The sequence below is a fragment of the Lithobates pipiens genome, unplaced genomic scaffold, assembly GCF_037356315.1.
Source record: "Lithobates pipiens isolate NorthernLeopardFrog02 unplaced genomic scaffold, aLitPip1_a1.2 Scaffold_10, whole genome shotgun sequence".
Lineage (NCBI taxonomy): Eukaryota > Metazoa > Chordata > Amphibia > Anura > Ranidae > Lithobates > Lithobates pipiens.
Genome location: NW_027507686.1, coordinates 215,285,144 through 215,309,801, shown reverse-complemented (window position 1 = coordinate 215,309,801; position 24,658 = coordinate 215,285,144). Strand labels below are relative to the sequence as shown.

The 24,658-nt window shown below is 43.7% G+C and overlaps 2 protein-coding genes across 4 annotated transcripts in view; one reads left to right on the top strand and one right to left on the bottom strand.

Moving 5' to 3' along the window:
* AGBL2 (AGBL carboxypeptidase 2) overlaps positions 1-16,663 on the bottom strand; it is a 77,175-nt gene extending 60,512 nt beyond the window's left edge. For all 3 annotated transcript variants that reach the window (XM_077460947.1, XM_077460945.1, XM_077460946.1), the window contains exons 1-2: positions 16,539-16,663; positions 6,677-6,752 (exon numbers count right to left, since the gene is read on the bottom strand). In XM_077460947.1, coding sequence (XP_077317073.1) covers positions 6,677-6,712 — 36 coding nt within the window. In that variant the 5' untranslated portion in view covers positions 6,713-6,752; positions 16,539-16,663. The remainder of the gene's footprint in view (positions 1-6,676; positions 6,753-16,538) is intronic.
* Positions 16,662-24,658, top strand: part of MTCH2 (mitochondrial carrier 2) — a 33,069-nt gene continuing 25,072 nt past the window's right edge. The window contains exon 1 of the mRNA XM_077460949.1: positions 16,662-16,804. Within this exon, the coding sequence (XP_077317075.1) occupies positions 16,718-16,804 (87 nt within the window). The 5' untranslated portion in view covers positions 16,662-16,717. The remainder of the gene's footprint in view (positions 16,805-24,658) is intronic.

Here is a 24,658-nt window from a genome sequence, read left to right as displayed (position 1 = left end):
AGTAGTTAACACTACTACAGTAATAGTTGCGATCTTCCAGGCCCTGTGCTAAGCAGCTTCTCTTTAGCACAGAAGCCATAGGGAGGTCGCTCACTCAGCATTGCCACCGTTCTCAGAATGCCCTTTTTAATAAATAAAAGGTGTTCTCTGACTGGACAAGGGGGAGAAGCAGGATGGTGACATCACAATCCCCAATGAACAAAACCCAAGGTTCCCCATTGAAAACATCCGGTTGATGACAAAACGCGTCTGGAGGAAGGCACGTAGTGACGTTACCACGCCATCCGAATGGGAGGACAGGCTCCATGTATATGCCGACCGGCATTTCTTCGTTTTATTGCATTTCACCGATCTACTTTTGTAAGTTTTATCCCCAAGTATAAATTTTGTATATTGTTCGAACATATTACGCTATGGTGTCCTTTAAAAGATGAATTCCAGGAATGGATATTTTTACAATTGCCCAGCTTGGACCAATGTATATTTATATATATATATATATATATATATATATATATATATATATATATATATATATATATATATATATATATACTGTATATATATTATGCATTGTGGGTCGTTGATATACATTAGTCCAAGCTGTATATATATTATATATATTTAGCAGAGCCCCTACAGAATGGCGATCTTCAATTTTTAATGTTGCACAGTATTTGTCTAGCGGCTTTTCATATACAATTTTTGCGGAGCAAATACACTTTAACCACTTCAGCCCCGGAAGGATTTACTCCCTTCCTGACCAGAGCACTTTTTGCGAATTAGCACTGCGTCGCTTTAACTGACAATTGTGCGGTCGTGCGACGTGGCTCCCAAACAAAATTGACGTATTTTTTCCCCACAAATAGAGCTTCCTTTTGGTGGTATTTAATCACCCCTGCGGTTTTATTTTTTGCTCTATAACGTCGCCTATGGAGATTTTTAAGGGTAAAAGTTTGTTGCCATTCCACGAGCGGGCGCAATTTTGAAGCGTGACATGTTGGGTATCAATTTACTTGGGGTAAAACTCGTAAAGACCACATCTAAAAGAAGAGGCTGAGTCTTTAAGTGGTTAAAGAAAACAGAGTCTTTAGTATCACCTTAAGAAATGTTAGGTAGCTTCCAACAGTTTTAATAAAGTTCTTCAGACAAAATATTAGCTTTCTGTCAATATATTTTTTTTTTTGCTTTTTTAATTAAAAATAAAATCCTGTAGGTTTATGTGCATCTGAGAAACTTCTTTCTGGTGCAGAAAGTGGTGGTTATTTTGTGGCTACAAGGACTCTGCAGCTTAACTTCCAACATCTCTCCAGACCTTTGTTAGCCATACTCTACAGTCTACACAATACCCAATCTACACAATAGAAGCTGCATCTCACCATACCAGATACTTTCCCATACCACATACCTTTGGTCGCATACCGTTTTCCTCCTTTCCCAACTAAATACTCTGAACCTTTCTTTTGTTTTCTTTTTTTACAAGCGTTAGGCATTGTGGTAATGTTGAAGACCTTGCTCAACTTCATTTGCTTCTTCAACAGGCAGTAGTATGGGAACAGGGATAACCGAGGTTCTGTGATACTTGGCCCCTGTGGGCCCTGGAGTGGCCATAGTCTTTACGTAGCCATATCCAAAACTCAACTCCACTTTAGCAAGTGTACAGCTAAGTCACTTCTGCAGGAAATGGAACATACTGTGCAACCTAATAACAAAATTAGTGCAGCGCTATAACAATAAATCTGGAAAATGTTCATAAAAGTTCCCAAAAAGAGTGTCCACTCACTATTCCTATATTCATACAGGTGACAATGTGCAGAACTTCCACCACCGGTATCGCTAGCAGTTCACCTCACAATACGGACCTCTGACTGAAGAGGTGGGTCAAAATACTTGAAATCCACATCAGTAGGTTGTATCACCACCAGCGGGTGTATAAGGCATATGTCAGATGATCCCAGTCTTCTTAATGTAATATGCCAAAACTCTCTGTATGTTTATATGTCTTTCTTCCAACAAGTCATCCTATACTCATATAGAACCCAACTGATAAATAAATATCAAGGTCAATGACTTTGAACAATATGGGATAAAATCTTGCACTAGTCCCAGTTGACGTCACTTTTCTAGCTCCAATCCAAAGTGTTTCCTCTCAGAAAGTATTGACTGGGATGAAGGCAAAGTGATGACAACTAGACTAGTGCAAGATTTTATCCCATATTGCTCGACATTCATTGACTTGATGTTTGATTATCTGTGGGGCTCTATATGAGTATAGGATGACCTGTTGGAAGAACGACATATAACCATACAGAGAGAGGTTTGGCATATTACACTAAGCCCTTGTACACACAGTCGGAGATTCCGACAACCAAATCCGTCAGAGTAATTCCGACGGATTAATTCCGGAAGAGGTCCGGAAGTGATGTTGCATACACACGGTCGGACTAAGTTGTCTGAAAATCCAATTGTACATAACGTGTTGACGTTATTTCGTTACGACGGGACTACGTTCAGGCTAGTAGCCAATAGCTTTGGTCTAGGAATTTGATCTGAGCATGCGTGGCACCTTGTCCGTCGGAGTAGGCTACACATGATCGGAGTATGTCCGATCGGAGCATTTTGTCGGAAAATTTTACCAGCAAGTTGGAAAAATTGGTCTGTCGGATATTCAGACGGAAACAGTCCGATGCAGACCACACACAGTTGGAATATCTGACAAAATGGTCCGATAGGAAACATTCCGACTGAATCTCTGACCGTGTGTACAAGGGCTAAGGAGACTGGGATCATAACCATGCCTTATACAGCCGCTGGTGGTGATACAACCTACTGATGTGGATTTCAAGTATATTGACCCTTTATGGGAAGGCGCATTTGACCCACCTCTTCAATGTTGTGAAGTGAGATGCTAGCGATACCGGTGGTGGAAGCTCCCATTGTCACCTGTATGAATATAGGAATCATGAGTGGACACTCTTTTTGGAAACTTTTATGAACATTTTCCAGATTTATTGTTATAGCCCTGCACTATTAATGTTATTATTATCTTAGCTGGGATTTGGTTTGTTGACCCTGACTGTACAGCTGCTTATTAGTTCATCATATGTTTTTTGCGCTGATTGATATCCTTTTATAAAATACTGTGCAACCTGAAGACGGATGATTGGAGAAAAGGAGTCATGCAAGTTGCTTATACACAGGGAATATTAGCTACACAGGAAGATATAGGGGTGGTGAATGGTAAAGCTGGCCATAAACTGTTCTTTTTTTTGTCCAGTCATGCCGCGTACACACGACCGGACTTTTCGATGGCAAAGGTCCGACGGAACAAATCCGTCAGACAATTCGATTGTGTGTGGGCTCCATCAGACCTTTGCTGTCCAAAAATCTGACGGACTTTAGAAATAGAACATGTTTCAAATTTTTCCACCGGTGCTCCGGACCCAGTTCCTATGGAGAAATTCGCTCATCTATATGCTAGTCCAACAGACGAAAACAGACGCTAGGGCAGCTATTGGCTACTGGCTATGAACTTCCTTATTCTAGTCGGGTCGTACGTCATCACGTTCAAATCCATCGGACTTTGGTGTGACTGTGTGCGGCCAAGTCCGTTCATTGGGAAAGTCCGTCAGAACTCTACCGAAAGTCCGTCGGGAAGTCCGGTCATGTGTATGCAGCATCAGTGGAATAAATAAATAATAATAATAATAATAAAAAAAAAAAAAAAAGAAGAAAAGAAGAAGATTCCTCCATTTATATAATCAAGGTGGATGGACGGATTTCCTCCTTCACCACAGGGACATTGTTTTCTGACAGTGGCTTTGACACTGATCAGCAGCAGCATCTGATTGACTTCAGAAACTGATCAATGGAAAGTATTCCAACCTGTCCCTTCAACAGAAGGATCAAAAAGAATCGGTTTCTGTCGAGTGGGGATGGCTACGTTAGAACTAAAGCTCCGGGGCCTGGATCATATCTGGCTGAGGCGTGTTCAGGTTTTGCCACTGCTAACATGACTCTTATCTCCTTTTCCACACTTCTTATTACACCCCAGAATAGCTTCCTAGTATGCTCTGCTGATAATCTAAGAGGAACATAACAGGACGGGAGGGCGAATGACCAAAAAGAAGCAGACAGCAAGGGTAGGAATTAGTGACAAAGGTAAAAAAAATGTGCTTTACTGGTAGTGTCCCCAATCTGCCCACCACTGTCATTGTTATTCAAGCATAATGCAAAAATTTGACACGCCACGTTACCCCTTGACCATCTGGCCAAACACATGTAATTTCGACCTCCCAGGCCAGAATTAAGCCAGTCAGCCCAAGCTTAGTGTATAAAGCTCTTTATTTTACCAGGCCTGGCAATAGAAAAATATGGTGGTGGTAGGACATTGGTTCATGCAAAATCACCTATGCTCATTATCACTTATTAGATTCTTTGGAAGCCCTACATGAACTAATTACTGGAGACAATTTTCAAACAGGGTCATGCGGTGTCACCCTAGCTGTGGAATATACAGTCACTGTATACACACTAGGTTATAGGAACTACTATTTCCCACCTTGGAAACAAAAAATAAACAAGTTGGAACAGACAAAGATCTACACAAGAGACAATAACTGACCTTTGTGTGGACTGAAGAATACAGAATCAACTCCTAGTTTACTTAGCTTTATTACTGTGTTCTCTAGTAAGCTGCGGGTCATTGTGCAAGTCATTGTATCTCTGGCCCTGTTTGCATTGGGTGTGCACCTACTTTATCAGAAATTGCATCATATTCATTATACATGGCTTTGATGGTAAGGGTTATCTTGAAAATGCCTTGTTATTGGAAACCAAATACCTGGAGCAGAGGAACCCAAAATAATACAGCAAACAAATCTGTTTACTCATGTCATGCCCAATACTATTGTTTTCATGGCCAATACAGGAAAAAAGGGATATACTGCTATGGAAATGTAACGCTGGAAAAAAAAATAAGCATATGCAAATTACTTTGGCATAGTCTTAAAGTGGTTGTAAACCCTTACAACCAACTTTGACCTACAGGTAAGCCTAGATTAAGGCTTACCTGTAGGTCCAAGAAATATCTCCTAAACCTACACGGTTTAGGAGATATTTGCAGAAAGACAGGCACACTGAGCGCGCCACGGTCAACGGCGATATGCCGCGAGTGGTGGCTCCCGTGCGCATGCACGTCATTGCGGCTTCGCTGAATGACAGTGGCAGAGCAGCGAGACCCACCGAGAAGATGGATGCTCCAGACTACAGGGGACAGCGGTGGCTTCGCTGGCTCCTGTGTCAGGTAAGTGACACATAATGGACTACTATGCGATGCATAGTAGTCCATTATGCTTTACCTTTGCAGGGAATGAAAGAGGAAGTAAACCCATCAGGGTTTACTTCCTCTTTAACTGCTTCCCGACCACCTAATGCAGATATACTGCGGCAGAAGGGCACGTACAGGCAGATTAATATACCTGTACATTGCCCTTTAAGGGGTGGCTTGCGGGCGCGCGCCCGCCGGGAGCCCTGTGACTGTGATCGCGGGTCCTGCGGATTCGATGTCCGCTGGGATACTCACGATCGTTTCACAGTGAGGAAGAACGGGGAGATGCTAATGTAAACAAGCATCTCCCCGTTCTTCCTAATGACTCTGCCACTGATCACAGCTCCCTGTAATCAGGAGCAGTGATCAGTGTAGTGTCACACAAAGCCCCTCCCACCATAGTTAGAATCACTCCCTAGGACACACTTAACCTCTACAGCGCCACCTAGTGGTTAACCCCTTCACTGCCAGTGACATTTTTGCAGTAATCAATGCATTTTTTAGCATTGATCGCTGTATTAATGCCAACGGTTCCAAAAATGTGTCAAAATTGTCCCCGATGTGTCCGCCATAATGTCGCAGTCACGATAAAAAATAAAAATAAAAAAAAAACGCTGATCGCCACCATTACTAGTAAAAAAAAATAAAAAAATCATCAATAAAAATGGCATAAAACTATCCCCTATTTTGTAGATGCTCTAACTTTTGCGCCAATCAATCAACGCTTATTGCGATTTTTTTTACCTAAAATATGTAGAAGAATACATATCGGCCTAAACTGGGGAAACAAAATGTTTTATATATTTTTTGGGGATATTTCTTATAGCAAAAAGTAAAAAATAATGCGTTTTTTTCAAAATTGTTGCTATTTTTTTGTTTATAGCGCAAAAAATAAAGACCGCAGAGGTGATCAAATACCACCAAAAGAAAGCTCTATTTGTGGGAAAAAAGGACATCACTTTTGTTTGGGAGCCACGTCGCACGACCGCGCAATTGTCAGTTAAAGTGACGGAGTGCCGAATCTGAAAAAGTGCTGGTCAGGAAGGGGGTAAATTCTTCTGGGGCTGAAATGGTTAAATATGACCTTTTTTTGGAATAGTGTTGTGTATTTTGGCTTACATAGTCTTCTGAACTATGGATTTTATTCTGTACTTAAATGGGGATTGGGCCAGTGTGGGATGGGGATGGGGCCGGGATGGAATGGGGATGGGATCGGGACTTGGGACATTTTTGGGCCTGATATTCACCTTTTATTTAAAGTACATGAAACAGGTTTGTGTATATAAAAGAAAAGCAAAAAGGCAAAACAATAAAGGGGAATTGAGATAGGTAGACAAAGAGACATACCTCTGGTTTCAGCTCTGTTTGGAATGCAGGGCACATAATTGTGATGCTGCATCTATTTTGGGGCTATCCTACAAACCTATGGGGATAAAACAAAACACCAAAACATTACCAAAGCAATTACTCATTTTTCTGAAAGTACTTACAGACATGAGATAAAAGTTCTCTATTTAGCAGTTTTTATTCAGATATCAGGACCAGCTCATGACTATCGATGGATGACCTGGAGACATGAAGACATTGATAGCCATTGCCACCAGGGCTGGGATTATACTTCCTGACCCCCTAAGCCAATTGCCATCTTACCCTTACCCTGGTCATGTACTCAAGGCCAAGGCCAGAGACACTAAAAGGGAAACCTTTCCCTGCTCTGTGTCAGGACACCTAGAACTTACAACTAAGGAGTAGTAGGGTAAACTATTGCCCAATTCTATAGGCAGGTCCATTCTAGGCGTATAGAGGCAGCGTGGATGAACTACAATTCACAGCACACCATTCCATCAGCAAACACACTCAATTTTTACAGGAAGAGAAGAGAGCCCAAAAGACCACCGGGTTGTCAGTCCGGATTCTTTAATATATATGAAATGTGGGCTGTGTGCCACCCTAGGCAGCCATGGCACCCTAGGCCACGGTCTATGTTGACCAAGCATAAATCCAGCCCTACCAGCTGCTCCATTCAGAAAAGCTCAGCAAGTGGGAGGAGCCAAGCCTGACTATAACAGGTTAAGTCAAGATCTGCATATTAGAAATCTGTTTTTATCTTTGGATCGCTCACTGTTTTGACACACAGCATTCACTGAAGGTAACCTCCAGTCATTGCTTGATTGGATACAAATTGGTTTGAAAGTAACTTGGTTAATAGCGTTTTGCAAGACAAGCAAAATGTTTTCATAAATTTTGACTTGATATACAAGCGAAGTCTTGATATACAAGTAGCGTCAAGTCACAACTGAGTATAAAAGAGAAGAGAGGCGCCTCTAAGAGGAGCAATATGGTTACATTTAACCACTTGCCTCCCGCCATATAGCAAAATGGCAGCAGCAAAGTGGTTCTGTTATCCTGAATGAACTTCATATGACGTGATCAGGATAACTAACTGGCTCGCGCCTTGACACACCTCAACTCCAATCTAGGTAAAGAGTCTCTGACTCTTTACCACGTGATCAGACGTGTCCAATCACGGCTAATCCCAGTGTAAATAAGAAGAGCCGTTGATCGGCTTTTCCACACTCGCGTCTGTCATCTGCGAGTAGAGGAGAGCCGATCGGCTGCTCCTCTGACAGGGGGGGGGTCTGTGAGCTGATTGATTATCAGCGCAGCCCCCCCCCCCCGAGGATGTCCACACTGGAGCACCAGGGATGCCCACCACTTGTGACCACCAGGTATGTCACCTATGGCCACCAGGGATGCTAATCAGTTCCCATAATTGATGCCAATCCGTGCCAAACACTAATGCCTGCCAATCAGTGATGCCCATCTGTACACAGTGCTACCAATCAGTGTCCATTAGTGCAACCTATCAATGCTCATCCATGCCACCTATCAGTGCAGCCTATCAGTGCCGCCTATGTGTGCCCATCAGTGCTGCATCAGTGTCACCTATCAGTGCCACCTCATCTGTGCCCATCAGTCCAGCCCCATCAGTGGAGAAAACGTACTTATTTCGAAAGTTTTGTAACAGAAACAAAAAAAAAAAAGTTCAGTCGTTTAGCAGAAAATAAAAATCCCAGTGGTGATTAAATACCACCAAAAGAAATCTCTATTTGTGGGAACAAAATGATAAACATTTTGTTTGGGTACAATGTAGCAGTGACTGCGCAATTGTCATTCAAAGTGCAACAGCACTGAAAGCTGAACATTGGTCTGGGCAGGAAGGTGTACAAGTGCCCAGTATTGAAGTGGTTAATGAAGGTACAACATTTAGCAACTCACATGGTTGGATGATAAATGAGGCACATCTAAGTATGCAGGCACCTGGGGTAAAACTGTCCACATAGACTATCCTCCGCACCGCCATCATCCCTTCCACACTGTGCTCCACGAGCGCTTCAAGCCTCGCTTTCAGATCGCTGTACTGCAGGGTAGTCTTCCCAGTCACAATTGCAAACTGATAGCGGTGAGAGGTGGCGGTGTGGAGGACTGTCTATGGCAGCCTTTCTCAACCTTTTCAAAACAGAGGAACCCTTGAAATAGATCTCCGGTCTCGGGGAACCCCTGCTAAAAATTAGAAATCTACAACTCATGATACATTAGTGTGATGGTCAGTGGGAAGAATGGTCCTTACACTTGTGGTCACTGGGAAGAATTACCCCTTACAGATAGCTAAAAAGATCAATGGTGTCAGTGGGAACTTATCTGAGAGGCAGAAATTACCCAATGCTGGAGGAACCCCTAGCAACCTTTGGAGGAACCCTAGGGTTCCACGGAGCCCTGGTTGAGAATCACTGGTCTATGTGGACAGCTTTACCTCGGATGCCTTCATACTTCGATGTGCCTCTTTTAATTAGGGCTGCAACTAACGATTATTTTCACAAATCGATTAGTTGGCAAATTATTGTTTCCATTAATCGGTTAATAACCTTAAAAATAAAGTGTGGAGTATAATTTAGTTAATATGTAAAGTTTAAAAAAAGTCAATTTATTCTTAAATATCGCTATGCAGTGGTAAATAAAAATACCCAACTATATGGTTGGGGAGCAAAATATCTAATCCCCTCTGAGAATGGCAGAAGATATATACTGTATATATTATTAGAGGACATATACTGTGTATACTATTAAAGGGTGAATTTGGTAAACATCAGACTCAGAGATCAATTTTTTTTTATTAAAAAAAAAAAAAATGGGGGTTATTTACGAAAGGCAAATCCAATTTGGACTACAAGTGCACTGCAAGATTTTTTTGTCTGAATATTCTCATCTGAAAATTGATCCGTGTGGCCAGCATAAGGCTCAGTACACACCTATGCAGTTTGCTTTTGATCTGTTTCTGCAGTGCTTTTTGCTGTGCGTTTTGATTTTTGCGCACGTGATTTTGCCGCGATTTACGTTTTTGCATTTTTTTGGGCCAATTTATTGTTGGGCAGATTAAAAAAAAAAAAAACACAAATTGCTGCAAAAATGCATTACATGCTTTTCTGCAGCTTCTCCATTAAAGTATATTGAAGCAAAACAGCACCGCTTTGTGTCCACGTGTTCCATAGGAAGTCATGTAGTGCATTTCTGCAAAAAGCACCAAATACATATAAATGTGAACCAGGTCGAAGACATTTATTAACATAAAGGGGTAAAAAAACTAAAATGAGCCCTTTATAGTACAAAAAAAAAAAAGCAGATAATCACTACTGTAATGGGTTCTTTTTTTACTGTAGAACTGTGCAAGTAATATTACAGTAGCGACTATTTGCTCTTTTTGTACTATAAAGGGCTCATTTTAGTTTTTTCTAACCCCATTATGTTATTGGCCGATTAATCAATTCTGAAAATAGTAATTGATTAATTTCATAATCGATTAATTGATTAGTTGTTTCAGCCCTACTTTTAATCATCAACCATGTTGCTTAATGTTGTACCTTCATTAAATGTAACCATATTGCTACACTTAGAGGAGCCTCTCTTCTCTTTTATACTCTGTAGCTCCTGCTGGATTTTGCTTCTAACCCCCCTGTGGAGGCTTCCATTTGTAAATGGATATTTTATGGTTATACAACCTGATCACATTGCTATGATCTTTTTATATGGACTATAAACTGAAAGACCTGTGAATAAATGGTTGTGGAACGAATCATTTGAGTTTCCATTATTTCTTATGGGGAAATTCGCTTTGATATTGAAGTGCTTTGAATTACAAGCATGTTTCCGGAACTAATTATGTTCGCAATCCAAGGTTTTACTGTACACAGTTTTGGTATTTTCAAAGAAGACTATACAGAGAGATTTTACAGACAGATTGTAGCTTGTATGGCGAGCATAGGCCTGTCTGCAGGGCAAGGGGTGACAGATTGCCTGCAGTGGGGCTGGTCGCTGCACCAAAGCATTGGAAGAGACGCACTGCAGCTGGACAGGCTTCTGTGTAAGAGGAGGCCTATATCAGTTTAATCAGTTTTATTCAGGCTGTGGCTGCTTCCTAAAGAAAATAAACTGTATTCATACACCTGGCATGTGATGATTAAACCAGAAGCTCTGTTGGCTTCTTTTGCTCCAACTGTATATAGAGTTCATTAATGGCCGTCCGCTTATTTCAAAAATTTGGATCACTGTCCCAGAACAAGTATACAGACTTCACACCTTCCCTGATCGGAATACTGGTGTCCATGACATAGAAAGTATGGTGGCAATTGTTTAAACATGAAAGCCAGGCAATTAGCATTTCCAAAAGATTAGCATGTATTTTGTTTACTCTAAAGCCCACTTGAACTTCAATGTAAGTCCTCTAAATGCATTCCCCCACATACATCAAAACAAGAGATGAATAAAGTCTTATGCCCCGTACACACGAGTGGAGTTTCCGTCAGAAAAATCTTGGGCGTTTTTTCCGACGGAATTCCGCTCAAGCTTGGCTTGCATACACACGGTCACAGAAAGGTTCGCTGAACTTTTGACCGTCAAGAATGCGGATATGTACAACACTATGCCGAGCCGAGAAAATGAAGTTCAATGCTTCCGAGAATGCGTCGAATTGTTTCCGTGCATGCGTAGGAATTTTGCGTGTCGGAAATTGCTACAGACGATCGGAATTTACGATCGTGGCATTACAGATTGTTTCCTTTAGAAGAGTAGAAAATCCTGTCCCCTGCCAGCATGCTGCAGAGACAGACCCTTGGCTCTCGGTGTGGAAGCAGTGGCCTTTCTGCAGACGTCTGACACATCCCCTACTGAGTCAGTATTGGAGCCATCCAATCAGCAGTGAGTAAGCCCCTGTACACACGGTCGGAGATTTCGACAACCAAATCCGTCAGATTTTGTCCGTCGGATCTTGTCCGAAACTGTTGCATACACACGGTCGGACTAAGTTGTCGAAAAATCCGATCATTCAGAACGTGATGACGTAATTTCGTTACGATGGGACTACATTCAGGCTAGTAGCCAATAGCTTTGATGTAGGAATTTGATCTGAGCATGCGTGGCACTTGGTCCGATCAAAATTCTCTACACATGATCAGAGTATGTCCGATCGAACCAGTTAGTCGGAAAATATTTCCAATAAGTTGGAAAATTGGGTCTGATGGAATCAGTCCGATGCATACCACACACAGTCGGATTATCCGACAACACGGTCCGATAGGACACATTCCGACGGATTCTCCGACCGTGTGTACAAGGGCTAAGAACTTTACATCCTGTCTGGAGATCAGGCTTTTCTACTCAGGATGTGGCTGCTTCCTAAAGAAAATAAACTTTTTTTTTTTACACACCTGGCATGTGATCATTTTAAAAGAGGTTGTAAACCCCAATGCCCAAAAAAAAAAAAAAACAACACACCCATAAGGCAAAGGCATACTAGCGCATTATGAAATACTTACCTTAGAATGAAGCCCTGCAGCGGCGCCTGTACACTGCTGCTGACATCTTTCCGGGTTCCGGCACTGTGATTTCCCATAGCCACACTGACGTTTCTCCCACACTTGCACACAGGAGCCACCGGTCACGGCACAGGCCCTGAAGGAACAGCGCAGGTGGCCGTTCCTTCAGAGTACATGCACCAATGACATAATAGCCGTTGTATACAGTAGGTATCCCCTAAATGGTGCAAGTTTAGCAGATATTTACAGTACCTATAGATAGGTCTATAAAAAAGGCTTATCTATAGGTAAAAAACTAAATAGGGGAGTTTACTTCCTCTTTTAACTGGAAGTTCTGTTGGCTTCCTTTGCCCCAGCTGTATGTAGAGTTCATTGAGTGCGGGAAAATGTTACTGACAAAACCCTTTATAATCGTATTTATTTTGATGCACCTGAAATACATTAAAGTGGTTGCAAACCCTTACAAACTACATTAAGGCTTACCTGTAGGTCCAAGAAATATCTCCTAAACCTACACGGTTTAGGAGATATTTGCCTGAAGACAGGCACCGCTGTCTACGGCGCATGCGCTGTAGACAGCGGTGCGCAGGCGCACTGAGCGCGGAATCTTCAATGACAAAGATGCCGCGTGTATCGGCTCCCGTGCGCATGTGCGGGAATGACGTCATCGCGGCTTCGCCAAATGACAGCGGCGGAGCTGCGAGACCCACCGAGAAGATGGATGCTCCGGACTACAGGGGACAGCGGTGACTTAGCTGGCTCCTGTGTCAGGTAAGTGACACATAATGGGCTACTATGCGATGCATAGTAGTCCATTATGCTTTGCCTTTGCAGGGAATGAAAGAGGAAGTGAACCCATCAGGTTTTACTTCCTCTTTAAGCCGATTTAAACTGGAAGTTGAGTTGTGCTGCAGAATGCGTTCACACTTGAGCGACGTGGAAACGCATTTCCTAAAATAAATGAGTGGTCAGGCTTTACACACCTGAAATGTAGTTAAATGATTTAACCACTTCTGGACCGCCTCACGACGATATACGTCCTAAATTTGAAGAGGAATATCATTGTTTTGGCAGCAGTTAGCGGCCATAACCCCGGTATCCTCTTCTTCGGCTAGCAGTTCGCTTTCCGATAAGAGTGGTCTCTGTGGCAGATTCGCCGTGAGATCACTTCTATCGGCGGCGAGAGAGAGCCACCTCCCTCTGCCTCGCTTCGGTGCCCTCCGCCACTGCCGACTGCGATCGGATCTTCACTCTTGCTGGGTATTGAGACAAGTGAGGGGAAGATGGCCCCCACCCGTCTCCATAACATTGCAGGGTGGAAGCGACGTCAAAACATAACTTCCACCCATAGCTCTTAAAGGGCCATTTTTTATTTTTTTAAATGACAAAATGTATTTTTATTTTTATTTTTTATTGTATTTTAGTGTAAATATGAGATCTAAGGTCTTTTTGACCCCAGATCTCATATTTAAGTGGTCCTGTCATGCTTTTTTTCTATTACAAGGGATATTTACATTTCTTGTATTAGGAATGAAAGTGACACATTTTTTTTTTTAAAACAGTATAAAATTAAAAATAAAAGGTAAAATAAATAAGAAAAAAAAATTATATATATATATATATATATATATATATATATATATATATATATATATATATATATTTATTTATTTATATTTTAAACATGCCCCGTCCCACCAAGCTCATGTGCAGAAGTGAGTGAACGCATACGTGATTAGCACCGCATATGAAGACGGTGTTCAAACCACACATGTAAGGTATTGCCGTGATTGGTAGAGTGAGAGAAATAATTCTAGCCCTAGACCTCCTCTAACTTAGAATTTTTTAAACGTCGCCTATGGAGGTTTTTAAGGGTAAAAGTTTGCCGCCATTCTGCGAGCGGGTGCAATTTTGAAGCGTGACATGCTGGGTATCAATTTACTTGGCATAACATTATCTTTCACAGTATAAAAAATAAAATAAAAATAGGCTAACTTTACTGTTGTTTTATTTTTTTAATTTAAAAAAGTGGATTTTTTTCCAAAAAAAGTGCGCTTGTACGACCGCTGCGCAAATACGGTGTGACAGAAAGTATTGCAACGACCACCATTTTATTCTCTAGGGTGTTAAAAAAAAACTGTATAATGTTTGGGGGTTCTAAGTAATCTTCTAGCAAAAAACTATTTTTAAAATGTAAACAACAAATCTCAAAAAGAGGAAGTTCTGTTGGCTTCCTTTGCCTGATCTGACCTGTACGTAGAGTTCAGTGAGTGCGGGAAAATTTAACTGACAAAACCCTCATCGGTTTTGTTGCACCTGAAATGTATTAAGCTGTTTCCATAGCGGAATTAAATCTTCCTGTCCTTTTCAGCCAAGGAAGCTGCCATCTTTTTCTGTTTGATCTGCAACTGCCCTAGTGCTGCATATGTGATCAGTTATGACTCCAGCCATTTGATGGTTTGACAGTTTGGGTGAAAGCACAAGAAAATGTGACAGTTAGCTGTTGACGGGTTTAGTTCCACTTTAATACATTCCACTTACATCAAAACTAAAAGAGATTATTAAGGATTTTGTCAGTTAAATTTTTCCCGCAAACACTGAACTCTACATACAGTTACAGCAAAGGAAACCTAATGAACTTCCTGTTTAAATCATTTAACCACTTCGTACCCGGACCATGTCTGACACTTTGCTCCTACATGTAAAAATGTACTTTTTTTGCTAGGAAGTTATTTAAAACCCCAAACAATTTATATATATTTTTTTAGCAGAGGCCCTAGAGAATAAAATGGTGGGTGTTGCAATATTTTATGTTACATGGTATTTGTGCAGTGGTTTTTCAAACACAATGTTTTTGGGAACAAAAAAGCACTTTCATGAATTAAACAAACCAAACCGTTAGCCCAAATATAATGTGAAAGATGATGTAATGCCGAGTAAATAGATACCTAACATGTCACGCTTTAAAATTGCGTCTGCCCGTCTCTCCATAGGCAACGCTTTAAACGCCTTTACAGGTTACCAGTTTAGAGTTGCACAGGGGTCTGGTGCTAGAATTATTGCTCTCGCTCTGACATTCACGACAATACTTCACGTGTGTGGTGCGATCACCGCTCACATACGCGTGCTGTAGTAACGTATGTGTACGCATTTGCGCGTAAGCACGGTGGCACGGGGATGCTTTACATTTTTATTTATTTTATACACTTTTTTTTGTAGTAGTAACTTTATTGCCATCACAAGAGATAAACATCCTTTGTGACAGCATGGGCCTTGACAAGTCCTCTGTATAGAGAGATTTGGGGTCTATCAGATACCTCATGGTTTTGAACACTGTTTACATATGTGGGTATGACCTATGTAGGCGTTCACCACTGTGCATGAGCATGGGGGGGACGGGAGCTCTTTAAACATTTTTTTTTTTACACTGTCCCTTTAAAAAAAATGTTTTTGATCACTTGGCCCCTTTCACACGGACGATCCGTTCAGGTCCTCCTGTCAGTTTTTTAGGCGGATCTGAATAGACACTCCATAGAGGGACGGATGTCAGCGGTGACATGTCCGCTGACATCCGATCCGAAAAAGTGTGACGGAGGAAAAACCTATTTTTCCATCCCTCTGCGGATTGGATGATGATGAACTCCACAGTCCATCGACATCCGATGCCCCATAGGGGAGAGCGGCGCTCTGACAGGTCCGTCCCTGAACAGAGACAGACCTGTCATCTTCCTGCTCAGCGGGGATCGACGGAGATTGACCGTACGCAGACATGCCCGTGTGAAGGAGCCCTTATTGTAAACATCCCTTGTGATGGAAATAAGCAGTGACAGCGCCTGTTTATGGAGAGATGTGGGGTCAATAAGACCTGCCACTGCGCCTCGGACACTATGTGCAAACGGAGCGGCGGCTGCCTGCTGATGCTGAGACTTAGTTGCTTGCTGCAGAGAGAAGAGAGTAGGAACACCAGTGGCTGGGTGCCCTAGGCAGCTGCCTAGTAGTACCACCTGCCATGGTACCATGTGTACCTACCCACACCCAGTACTATGGGGGGAGGCACATACATACCCACCTCCAGTGCTCAGAACTATAGGGATACCTACCTGCCTGCCTCCAATGCCCAGTATAATGAAGTTACCCACGTACCTCCAAAGCCTTGTACTATGGACTACCCTCCTGTCTCCAGTGCCCAGTATCATGTATGGAGCACACATACCCACCTGTCTCCAGTGCCAAGTATCATGTATGGAGCACACATACCCACCTGTCTCCAGTGCCCAGTATCATGTATGGAGCACACATACCCACCTGTCTCCAGTGCCCATTGCTACAGAGGTACCTACCGTCCACACGACTTCCCCCTCTTGCCTTCAGAGCAAGGCTCCTTGCGGTCAGGCCCCGCCCACCACAAACTCTAAGCGTAGCTAGGAGACCTGGGTCACATGATCCTCCTCACTTCCGCTTCTCGCCACCGGGGTTTTCTCCTTGAATCGGCGACCCGGGGTCACGTGACGTCTCCAAGATGGCGGACACGACCAGTCAGTTGTTGTTGGGCTCCGGCCTGACCGTCGTGTCCCACCCGCTCATGTACGTGAAGATGCTGGTACAGGTAAGTGTCAGTGATAGGGGGGAGGGGCTGGCACCTGTCAGTGGTTCTGTGTATCCGGCCATAGACATGAGCGATCATTGCAACCACCTACCTCTATACTTCTTCCACCTCCTCCTCTGTGTGCATGTCAGGGGGGCGCACTGATCAATACAATCCTCCTCCATTCCCTCTGGGGGGTGCTCTCCATCCATTTCCTAATTGGTCAGACATTGTGGACTTGTATTTATCTGACAGATATCGGCCTGTGTGGGGGAGAACTGATCAGAATTCAGATCAATTAATCCTTTTTTGCTAATCGTATTCATTTATAACCTATGGGCCCCATACAGATTGATGTTTAGGGGATCAGAGTGTGAAGTCCCCCGTGTTTTCCCACGCCTGGCGTCCCCGAGGTCAGGTGTGCCGCCGACCATACAATTGACTGGTATTGGAGGTCGTTATCATGGGAACGGCAGTATTTACCTGTGCATGTATGTACGCCGTATTTCCTGTTGGTGTGATTGTCACATTTGGGGGTACACTATGTACTCATACTCAGGTATACCCCAATGTACGGAATGCCGCCACTCATACCACTACAGCCATTCTCTTGTATGGCTGACTGTACACCCCACAGGTGGCTCCCCGGGGGTAGGAAGGCGTCAGGAATGTTACACCTCAATCATTGCGCTTTGGGACCGGCTTACACCACTGTGGTGCATGAAACGGACGCTGGCTGCACACCCCCCATATGTGCCATTCATTTTTTAATGGCACCCAATGCATCTTTTAAATACGGGTACACTCACGCCCACCAAAGTGCCTGGTACTGTGCAAATCAAGCATGCTGTACTTTTTGCACACTCCCACGCATTTCGCAAACCCCTTGAAATTAATAGGCTGTTAGAAATTAACCTTTTATTTTTGGTTCTTATTTTAAAGTGGACCTTCACCATCCCTGCCTTCCATCACTTCACCCCTCCCCTCTCACCATCAGATGTTTGTTTATTACCTTTTACTATGAACCTCCCCCCAGGCTTCCTGCCTAGGTAAGAATGACATTCAGTTCCCTGCAGCCTTCTGAGATCCTGACAGCACACATCCCAAGAGGCCTCAGGGTCCTCTATGGTGCATGTGCTGCCTTGTGTCATCAGGGGGCTGGCTGTCTCTTCCTGGTTCTTGCAGCCAGCCAGAGTGCATGTGCGTCATCAGGGATGCAGCTGTCACTCCCTGGTTCTTGCAGCCAACCGGAGTACATGTGCATCATCAGGGATGCAGCTGTCACTTCTTGGTTCTTGCAGCCAACCGGAGTACATGTGCATCATCAGGGATGCAGCTGTCACTTCCTGGTTCTTGCAGCCAACCGGAGTACATGTGCATCATCAGGGATGCAGCTGTCACTTCCTGGTTCTTGCAGCCAGCTGCAGTACTTGCATTATCAGGGGCCAGCTGTCACTTCCTGGTTCTGGCAGCCAGCTGCAATACATGTGCATCATCGGGGGGGCCAGCTGTCACTTCCTGGTTCTTACCAGCTGCAGTACTTGCATTATCAGGGGCCAGCTGGCACTTCCTGGTTCTTGCAGCCAGCCGGAGTGCATGTGCATTATCAGGGGCCAGCTGTCATTTCCTGGTTCTTGCAGCCAGCTGCAGTACACATGCATTTTCAGGGGCCAGCTGGTACTTCCTGGTTCTTGCAGCATGCTGCAGTACTCGTACATTATTAGGGGTCAGCTGGCACTTCCTGGTTCTTGTAGCCAGCTACGGTACTCGTGCATTATCAGGGGCCAGCTGGCACTTCCTGGTTCTTGTAGCCAGCTACGGTACTCGTGCATTATCAGGGGCCAGCTGGCACTTCCTGGTTCTTGTAGCCAGCTACGGTACTCGTGCATTATCAGGGGCCAGCGGTCACTTCCTGGTTCTTGTAGCCAGCTACGGTACTCGTGCATTATTAGGGGCCAGCTGTCATTTCCTGGTTCTTGTAGCCAGCTGCGGTACTCGTGCATTTTCAGGGGCCAGCTGGCACTTCCTGGTTCTTGCAGCATGCTGCAGTACATGTGCATTATCAGGGGGCAGCTATCACTTTCTGGTTCCTGCTGCCAGCTATAGTGTATCTGCATCATCCAAGGTCCAGCTGTCTTTTCACAATTCTTGCAGCTGGCTGCAGTGTATGTGTGTCATCAGGGGGTTAGCTGGATCTCCTTGGTTCTTGCAGCCGAGTTCATGTGCATCGTCAGGCAACTGTCTCCTTCTTGTTCTTGCAGCCAGCTGCAGTGAATGCTCAGGTTGCCAGCTGTCTTTCAGTTTTTTGCAGCCAGCTGCAGTCCATATGCATCATCAGGGGGCCAGCTGTCACTTCCTAGTTCTTGCAGCCAAGCCAACCATAAAGTCTGTGCATCATCAGAGGTCCAGCTGTCGTTTCCCGATTTTTGCAGCCGACGGCTGTGGAACATTGCAGAACTCCGCTGGATGTGTGTTATATATATATATATATATATATATATATATATATATATATATATATATATATATATATATATATATATATATATATATATATATATATATATATATATATATATATATATATATATCTCTCTCTCTCTCTCTCAAATAAGCTTAAGGGAAAGGGCATGAAGCTCCTTTCTAATCAGTGACGAGTTGCTTGTTTGTAAAATCAATTACTACACGTATAACCATGAGCATAAAATGGAGATCTCTGGATCTTATCATCACATGATCATTCTGCAGATTAAGGCTGTGTTCACACCATTGTGAATTGGATGCGGATTCCCCAAATCCAATTTGCAGTAGCAGAAGATTTTGACCGGCTCTCTATGGAGGCGGTTCCATATCTCCGCTGCGGTTGCGGTGTGTTTTGCACAAAAACACGGTGCGTCTTTTGGTCGTTTCAGGTTCAGCCAAACATCAGACCTGAAACAGTGAACCAGGACGCACCGGACCCCTGCTGGGAGTCGCATGCGGAAATGGTGTGAACGCAGCCTCGACATACAGGATGAGCGTGCAGACTGCTCCCAATCACCGGACTTATCTCAGAAGAAACATATCATTCACCTGGGAAATCCCACACTAGACGATAAGTTCTATTTAGTCCAGAATAAAGTTGATCATGCTCAGGCTAGAATTGATTGAAATGTGTTGGTGTGCGGTCGCCTCTGGTGTTTTGCGTGTTGGGGTACGGTCGCCTATGATTTTGCGTGTTGGGGTACGGTCGTCTCTGGTGTTATTATTTTGAATGCAGTGCCTGAGAGACACAAAGTGTACACCCCCAGTTCATAATGCTATCTGGGGCAGAGACATCCAATGCTCCTGGACATGTCAGACGCTGAAGTGCCTTCAGCCAATGTAGCTCTTGAAGAAAGAGAAGATCTTTTTAGAGGAATTTTTTGTTTTCACTACACAACTACACAATTCTGATATATTGAACTGTTACTAAGGGGATAGTGTGTGGTATCAGACTGCTGGCAGATATTTGACAGAACAGCAATTGTCAGATGTCAAGTGACTTCTGACTCTCAGGCCTGAGTAGTCCTCAGATATAGCAAGTTAATCTAAATACAGGAGCTGCTGTTATGTTTCCTAATGTAAGCCTCCGTGTCATCACGTATAGTGCAGAACTGCTGGTCCTGTGATGACCATGTGCCTGTGACTGGCAGAATGACAGCAGCCGGTCATGTTTACAGTCATTGTTGATGAGGGAAGCCCTCTCGCAGAGCTATTGGGTTTTTTCTAATGTAAAAAATCTGACACGCTGGTTGCACCCAAGTCGATTGATGGTTAGAATCTTGGGCAGTCCCTATTTAATCAGCCAAGCGAGATGCGAATTTTTTTTTTTTATATATATATCTATCTCTCTGACCCCCGAAGGAGCTGCTGGTTTGATTGGGCTTACCGTTACCTTCTCCTCCTCGATTTGTGTCTAGGGGTTTCCCATGGTAAATGGCCCAGTGACTTTAGAGACTGACGACAGATCCGCATAAAGGGATTTTTATTTGCAAAAAAAAAATTAGACAATGAACAGTCTCTTAAAATAGGATCAGAGGTTTGGGAAGGAAGTTCAGGTACTCTGTGTCAGTCAATGATGAAGGATTTTCTTAATTGGACTAAATACAGAGAATGGCCATTCACAACTGGATGTTCACTCAGGTTGGACAGTCCCTCTCTCACAAGGCCTAGCAGCCAACAAGGTGCTTATTCAGGAACAAGTCTCTGCCACAGACGTTGTTGTAGAACATACAGGAAACTACAACTTGTAGAACACTCGTGTGATACCTGGATCTTTCAGCCAGCTTGGCGATACCCACGAGACCGGATTCACTTAGGTACTTCAGCCTCACCAGGCTCTTGCTAAGAAGCCAACCCGTACGTGGCCTTCTTATGAAGAGTCCTCCCCTGGATAGCTACGAAGTTGCTGGGCCTCTCCAACTGCCAGAGACGGCACCGGACCACCTCGGAATACTCCTTTAGTTTCCTTGCCTTGGGCTAGCCAGCCCCTAGACAACAGGTCAGGTGGATCCGCACTCCAGGCCATAGCCGTCCTGGGGACTGGTCAGTAGGACCAGGACCATGGAGTCAGAACGTACTTCTGGACCGGAACCCAGAATCATGTGACATCCGCATCTTAAGTACCCTCTTCCAGAAAGCGCAGCAAGAGTGACACTCCCCCACTGGGCGGGCTCCAGGAGAGAGTAAACGTAAAGCGCCCCACCAGACTGTAGTTCCATGCCCACCAGAAGAGACAGTGCCCCCTGTGGTCTGGCTGAACATCCCATAGTCCAGTCAGGCTGATGCTGAGGTCCAAATTTAGAACAATTGTACCCAAACCAAACTGCATTTCAGATGTAACATTAACTTTCAAAAATGTATGTGTGTGTATATATATATATATATATATATATATATATATATATATATATATATATATATATATATATATATATATATATATATATATATATATATATATATATATATATATATATATATATATAATTTTTTAATATGAATTTGTTGCCCATTATCAACACCTTTTTTTTAGCGCATGAAATACTCAAGAAAAATGCATAGCATACTAGCTCATTATGAATTATTTACCTGAGATCGAAGCCCCCCCCCCCGCAGCGGTCCTCCTACACTGCTCCAGCCGGCGGCTTCGCTCCTGGAGTTACTTACTCCCGGGTTTCGCGGGCTCTGGCGCTGTGATTGGCGGGAGCCTCTGGTAACCGCATACTAGCTGAGGCAACAGCACAGACGTGCCATTGATTCTGTTTGGTTGTAAGGGGTTTAGAACCACTTTAAATTCTACGTAGGTCTTCACACTGGTCCGTTGCACTTCTGTTGTGTTAAAAATCTTGCTTGCTGCATTTTTTTTTTTTTTTTTATCTGCTAAAAAAAAAATACTCCCCTTCCCGTTTGAAATGCATTAAAAATGCAGCAAGAATGCATCAATAAACGCACCCATGTTATGTTTTTGATGCGGCTTTTGAGTCAAATGACCTATAAAAAACACGGCATAAGCACACTAATATTGCGTTTTCGGTGCCATTATCGGCACCTTTTTCTCTTTATTGGCAAAATGCTGATAATGCCATTTAGGGCCAATGTGTTTCGGTGGCCAAAATTTCAGAGCATCTCTGATAGTAACCACAGGGGGTCAGGCGCTTGTCACTGCTGCCATTGAGAGAGAGAGAGACTGCCTTGTGCTCTTTTCAATGAATACAAGGTGTCTTCTGATTGGCCGAGGTGGAGATCATGATTTCACTACCCTGCTCCTCCGCCTTGTCCAATCAGGGAACGCCTTGTGTTCTTTGAAAAAAAAAAGAAAAAGCATTCTGTGAATGGTAGCCAAGTGAGCGACCCAAAGGAGTTGTAAACCTTAATGCATTCTTTCCTTCTGTGCTGCAGCTGCCCCCCCCCCCCCAGAGCCCCCCTTTTTGCTTTTTTGCTTACCTGAACCCGATCGTTCCAGCGATGAGCCCAGCAGCTCCAGCCGCTGTCTCAGGATAGATAGACTCCCTCTGCTGTCAATCAAAATCCAGTGACGTGGGAGACGGGGCCCAAGTCCTGCTGTGTGTGTCAATGGGCCCAGCAGCAGCACTCGGGAGTGCCCGCATGGGTGCCCTAAGGGAAAGCCTTTGTGGGGGCACCCGGTGAAGGGGAGTCAGGAACGCCGCCGGGACACCCCAGAAAAGGAGGATTGTGGTCGCTCTGTGCATACCCTTGCACAGAGGTAAGTATAACGTGTTATTTAAACAAAACAAACAACCTTTACAATGACTTTTAAAGTGGTAGTAAACCCTTCCTTATACCCAGTAAAGTGACTGGCCACTCAGGTGATAGAGATGACACAAATCCACCTACATAAGTTGTATCTGTCTTTCAGTATCAGTCATCTCTTATCTACATCTGTTCAAGGTCCAGAATTTTATAAAGCTTGTTTGAGAGTAAAAAATGGGGGAGGGGTGGTGGAGAGCTGAAGTTACTCTGCAGAGCTCAGGGAGGAGAGTTTTGAGAGCTGATTGGAGAGAAGGGACACACCCCCTTCAAACAGCACACAGGAACAAAGCCGAGGCTGTCAATCAGCTAGAGGTTTCTCTCCTGCCACCTTTTTTATTTTCCTTGGGAATTAAGCAGCAGACAGAAATGACACTTAGTGCTCTGGATTGAGACAAGTACACACTATAAAGGGGTATGCTTTTGTTCATATTTCATGTCACATTTACAATCCCTTTTAAACTTCAGCTTCCGTGTAGTGCTGGTCAGAGATTGCAGCGCAGATGGGTTTATATGTGGATAATGTGATTGCTTGTGACTCCCCTGGTGCTGCCCATGTTTCATGCGGATGATCCAATACATCCAGATGACGTTTTGGATTGAGTTTTGATGTCTTGGCTGAAGTTGGGATTTAATGCTGTGTGAGATGTTGGTGAATAGCTTATTGAGTGTAGATTTGTACGTGGCACAGTCTGGGTGTGGTGAGTGCAGATCAGGGCACTGAGATCTGTTGTCACAGGTTGGGTATAGAATTGAGTGCCAGTCGATTGGCAGAAGAATCCCGTCTGTCACAGGGACATACTATACTCCTGGGAGCCGCACTTTACCAGGTCTATTCCAGAGGTCTGTCTGGTTTTGTCACAAGCTAATCATTATCCCCGCTCTGGATGGCTTTCCAGCAATAATATGAAAGTCCAGAATGAGATTACAGAGGGAAAGGTGAATTCACCTGCAGCCATTCACCCGTTCCTGACTCCGTATCTTGACATGTGAGCAGATAGACTGTCTGTCCTGATTGTGCCTTGCCAGCATGATTAAACATCTGCAGCGTTTTCGTGTTACAGAAAACCAATTAAAAATGACGTGCTTAACCACTTTTCTGGGCATTTTTACCCCCTTTCTGCCCAGGTCAATTTCCAGCTTTCAGAAATGAAATTTTCAACCCCCCCTTTTTTTTCTTTTTTTCTCTCAAATGAAGAGGCTTCTTTTGGTAGTATTTAATCACCGCTGGATTTTCATTTTTTTTGCTAAACAAACAGGGAAATGTTAAAAAAAAAAACAATAATAATAATTTTCTTTGTTTTGTTATAAAATTTTGCAAGCAATTTCTCTGCGGCACTGCTGAGGCGGCACTATTGGGGCTACATTGATGATTAGTGCCCTGATTATCAGTGTAGATGTCCTCTGTCACACTTTCCGGGTTACTGGTGTTCTGTCAAGAAGTGCCTTCCCCCCCCCCCCATCGACTAATGCCCGCGATGTACTGGGCATGCACAGGACGGAGCTGCACTTCTGCTGATTTGCCGATCAGCTGGAGTGACGTGACCAGGGCGCAAGCACACGTCATAGAAGGCATCTCTCGAT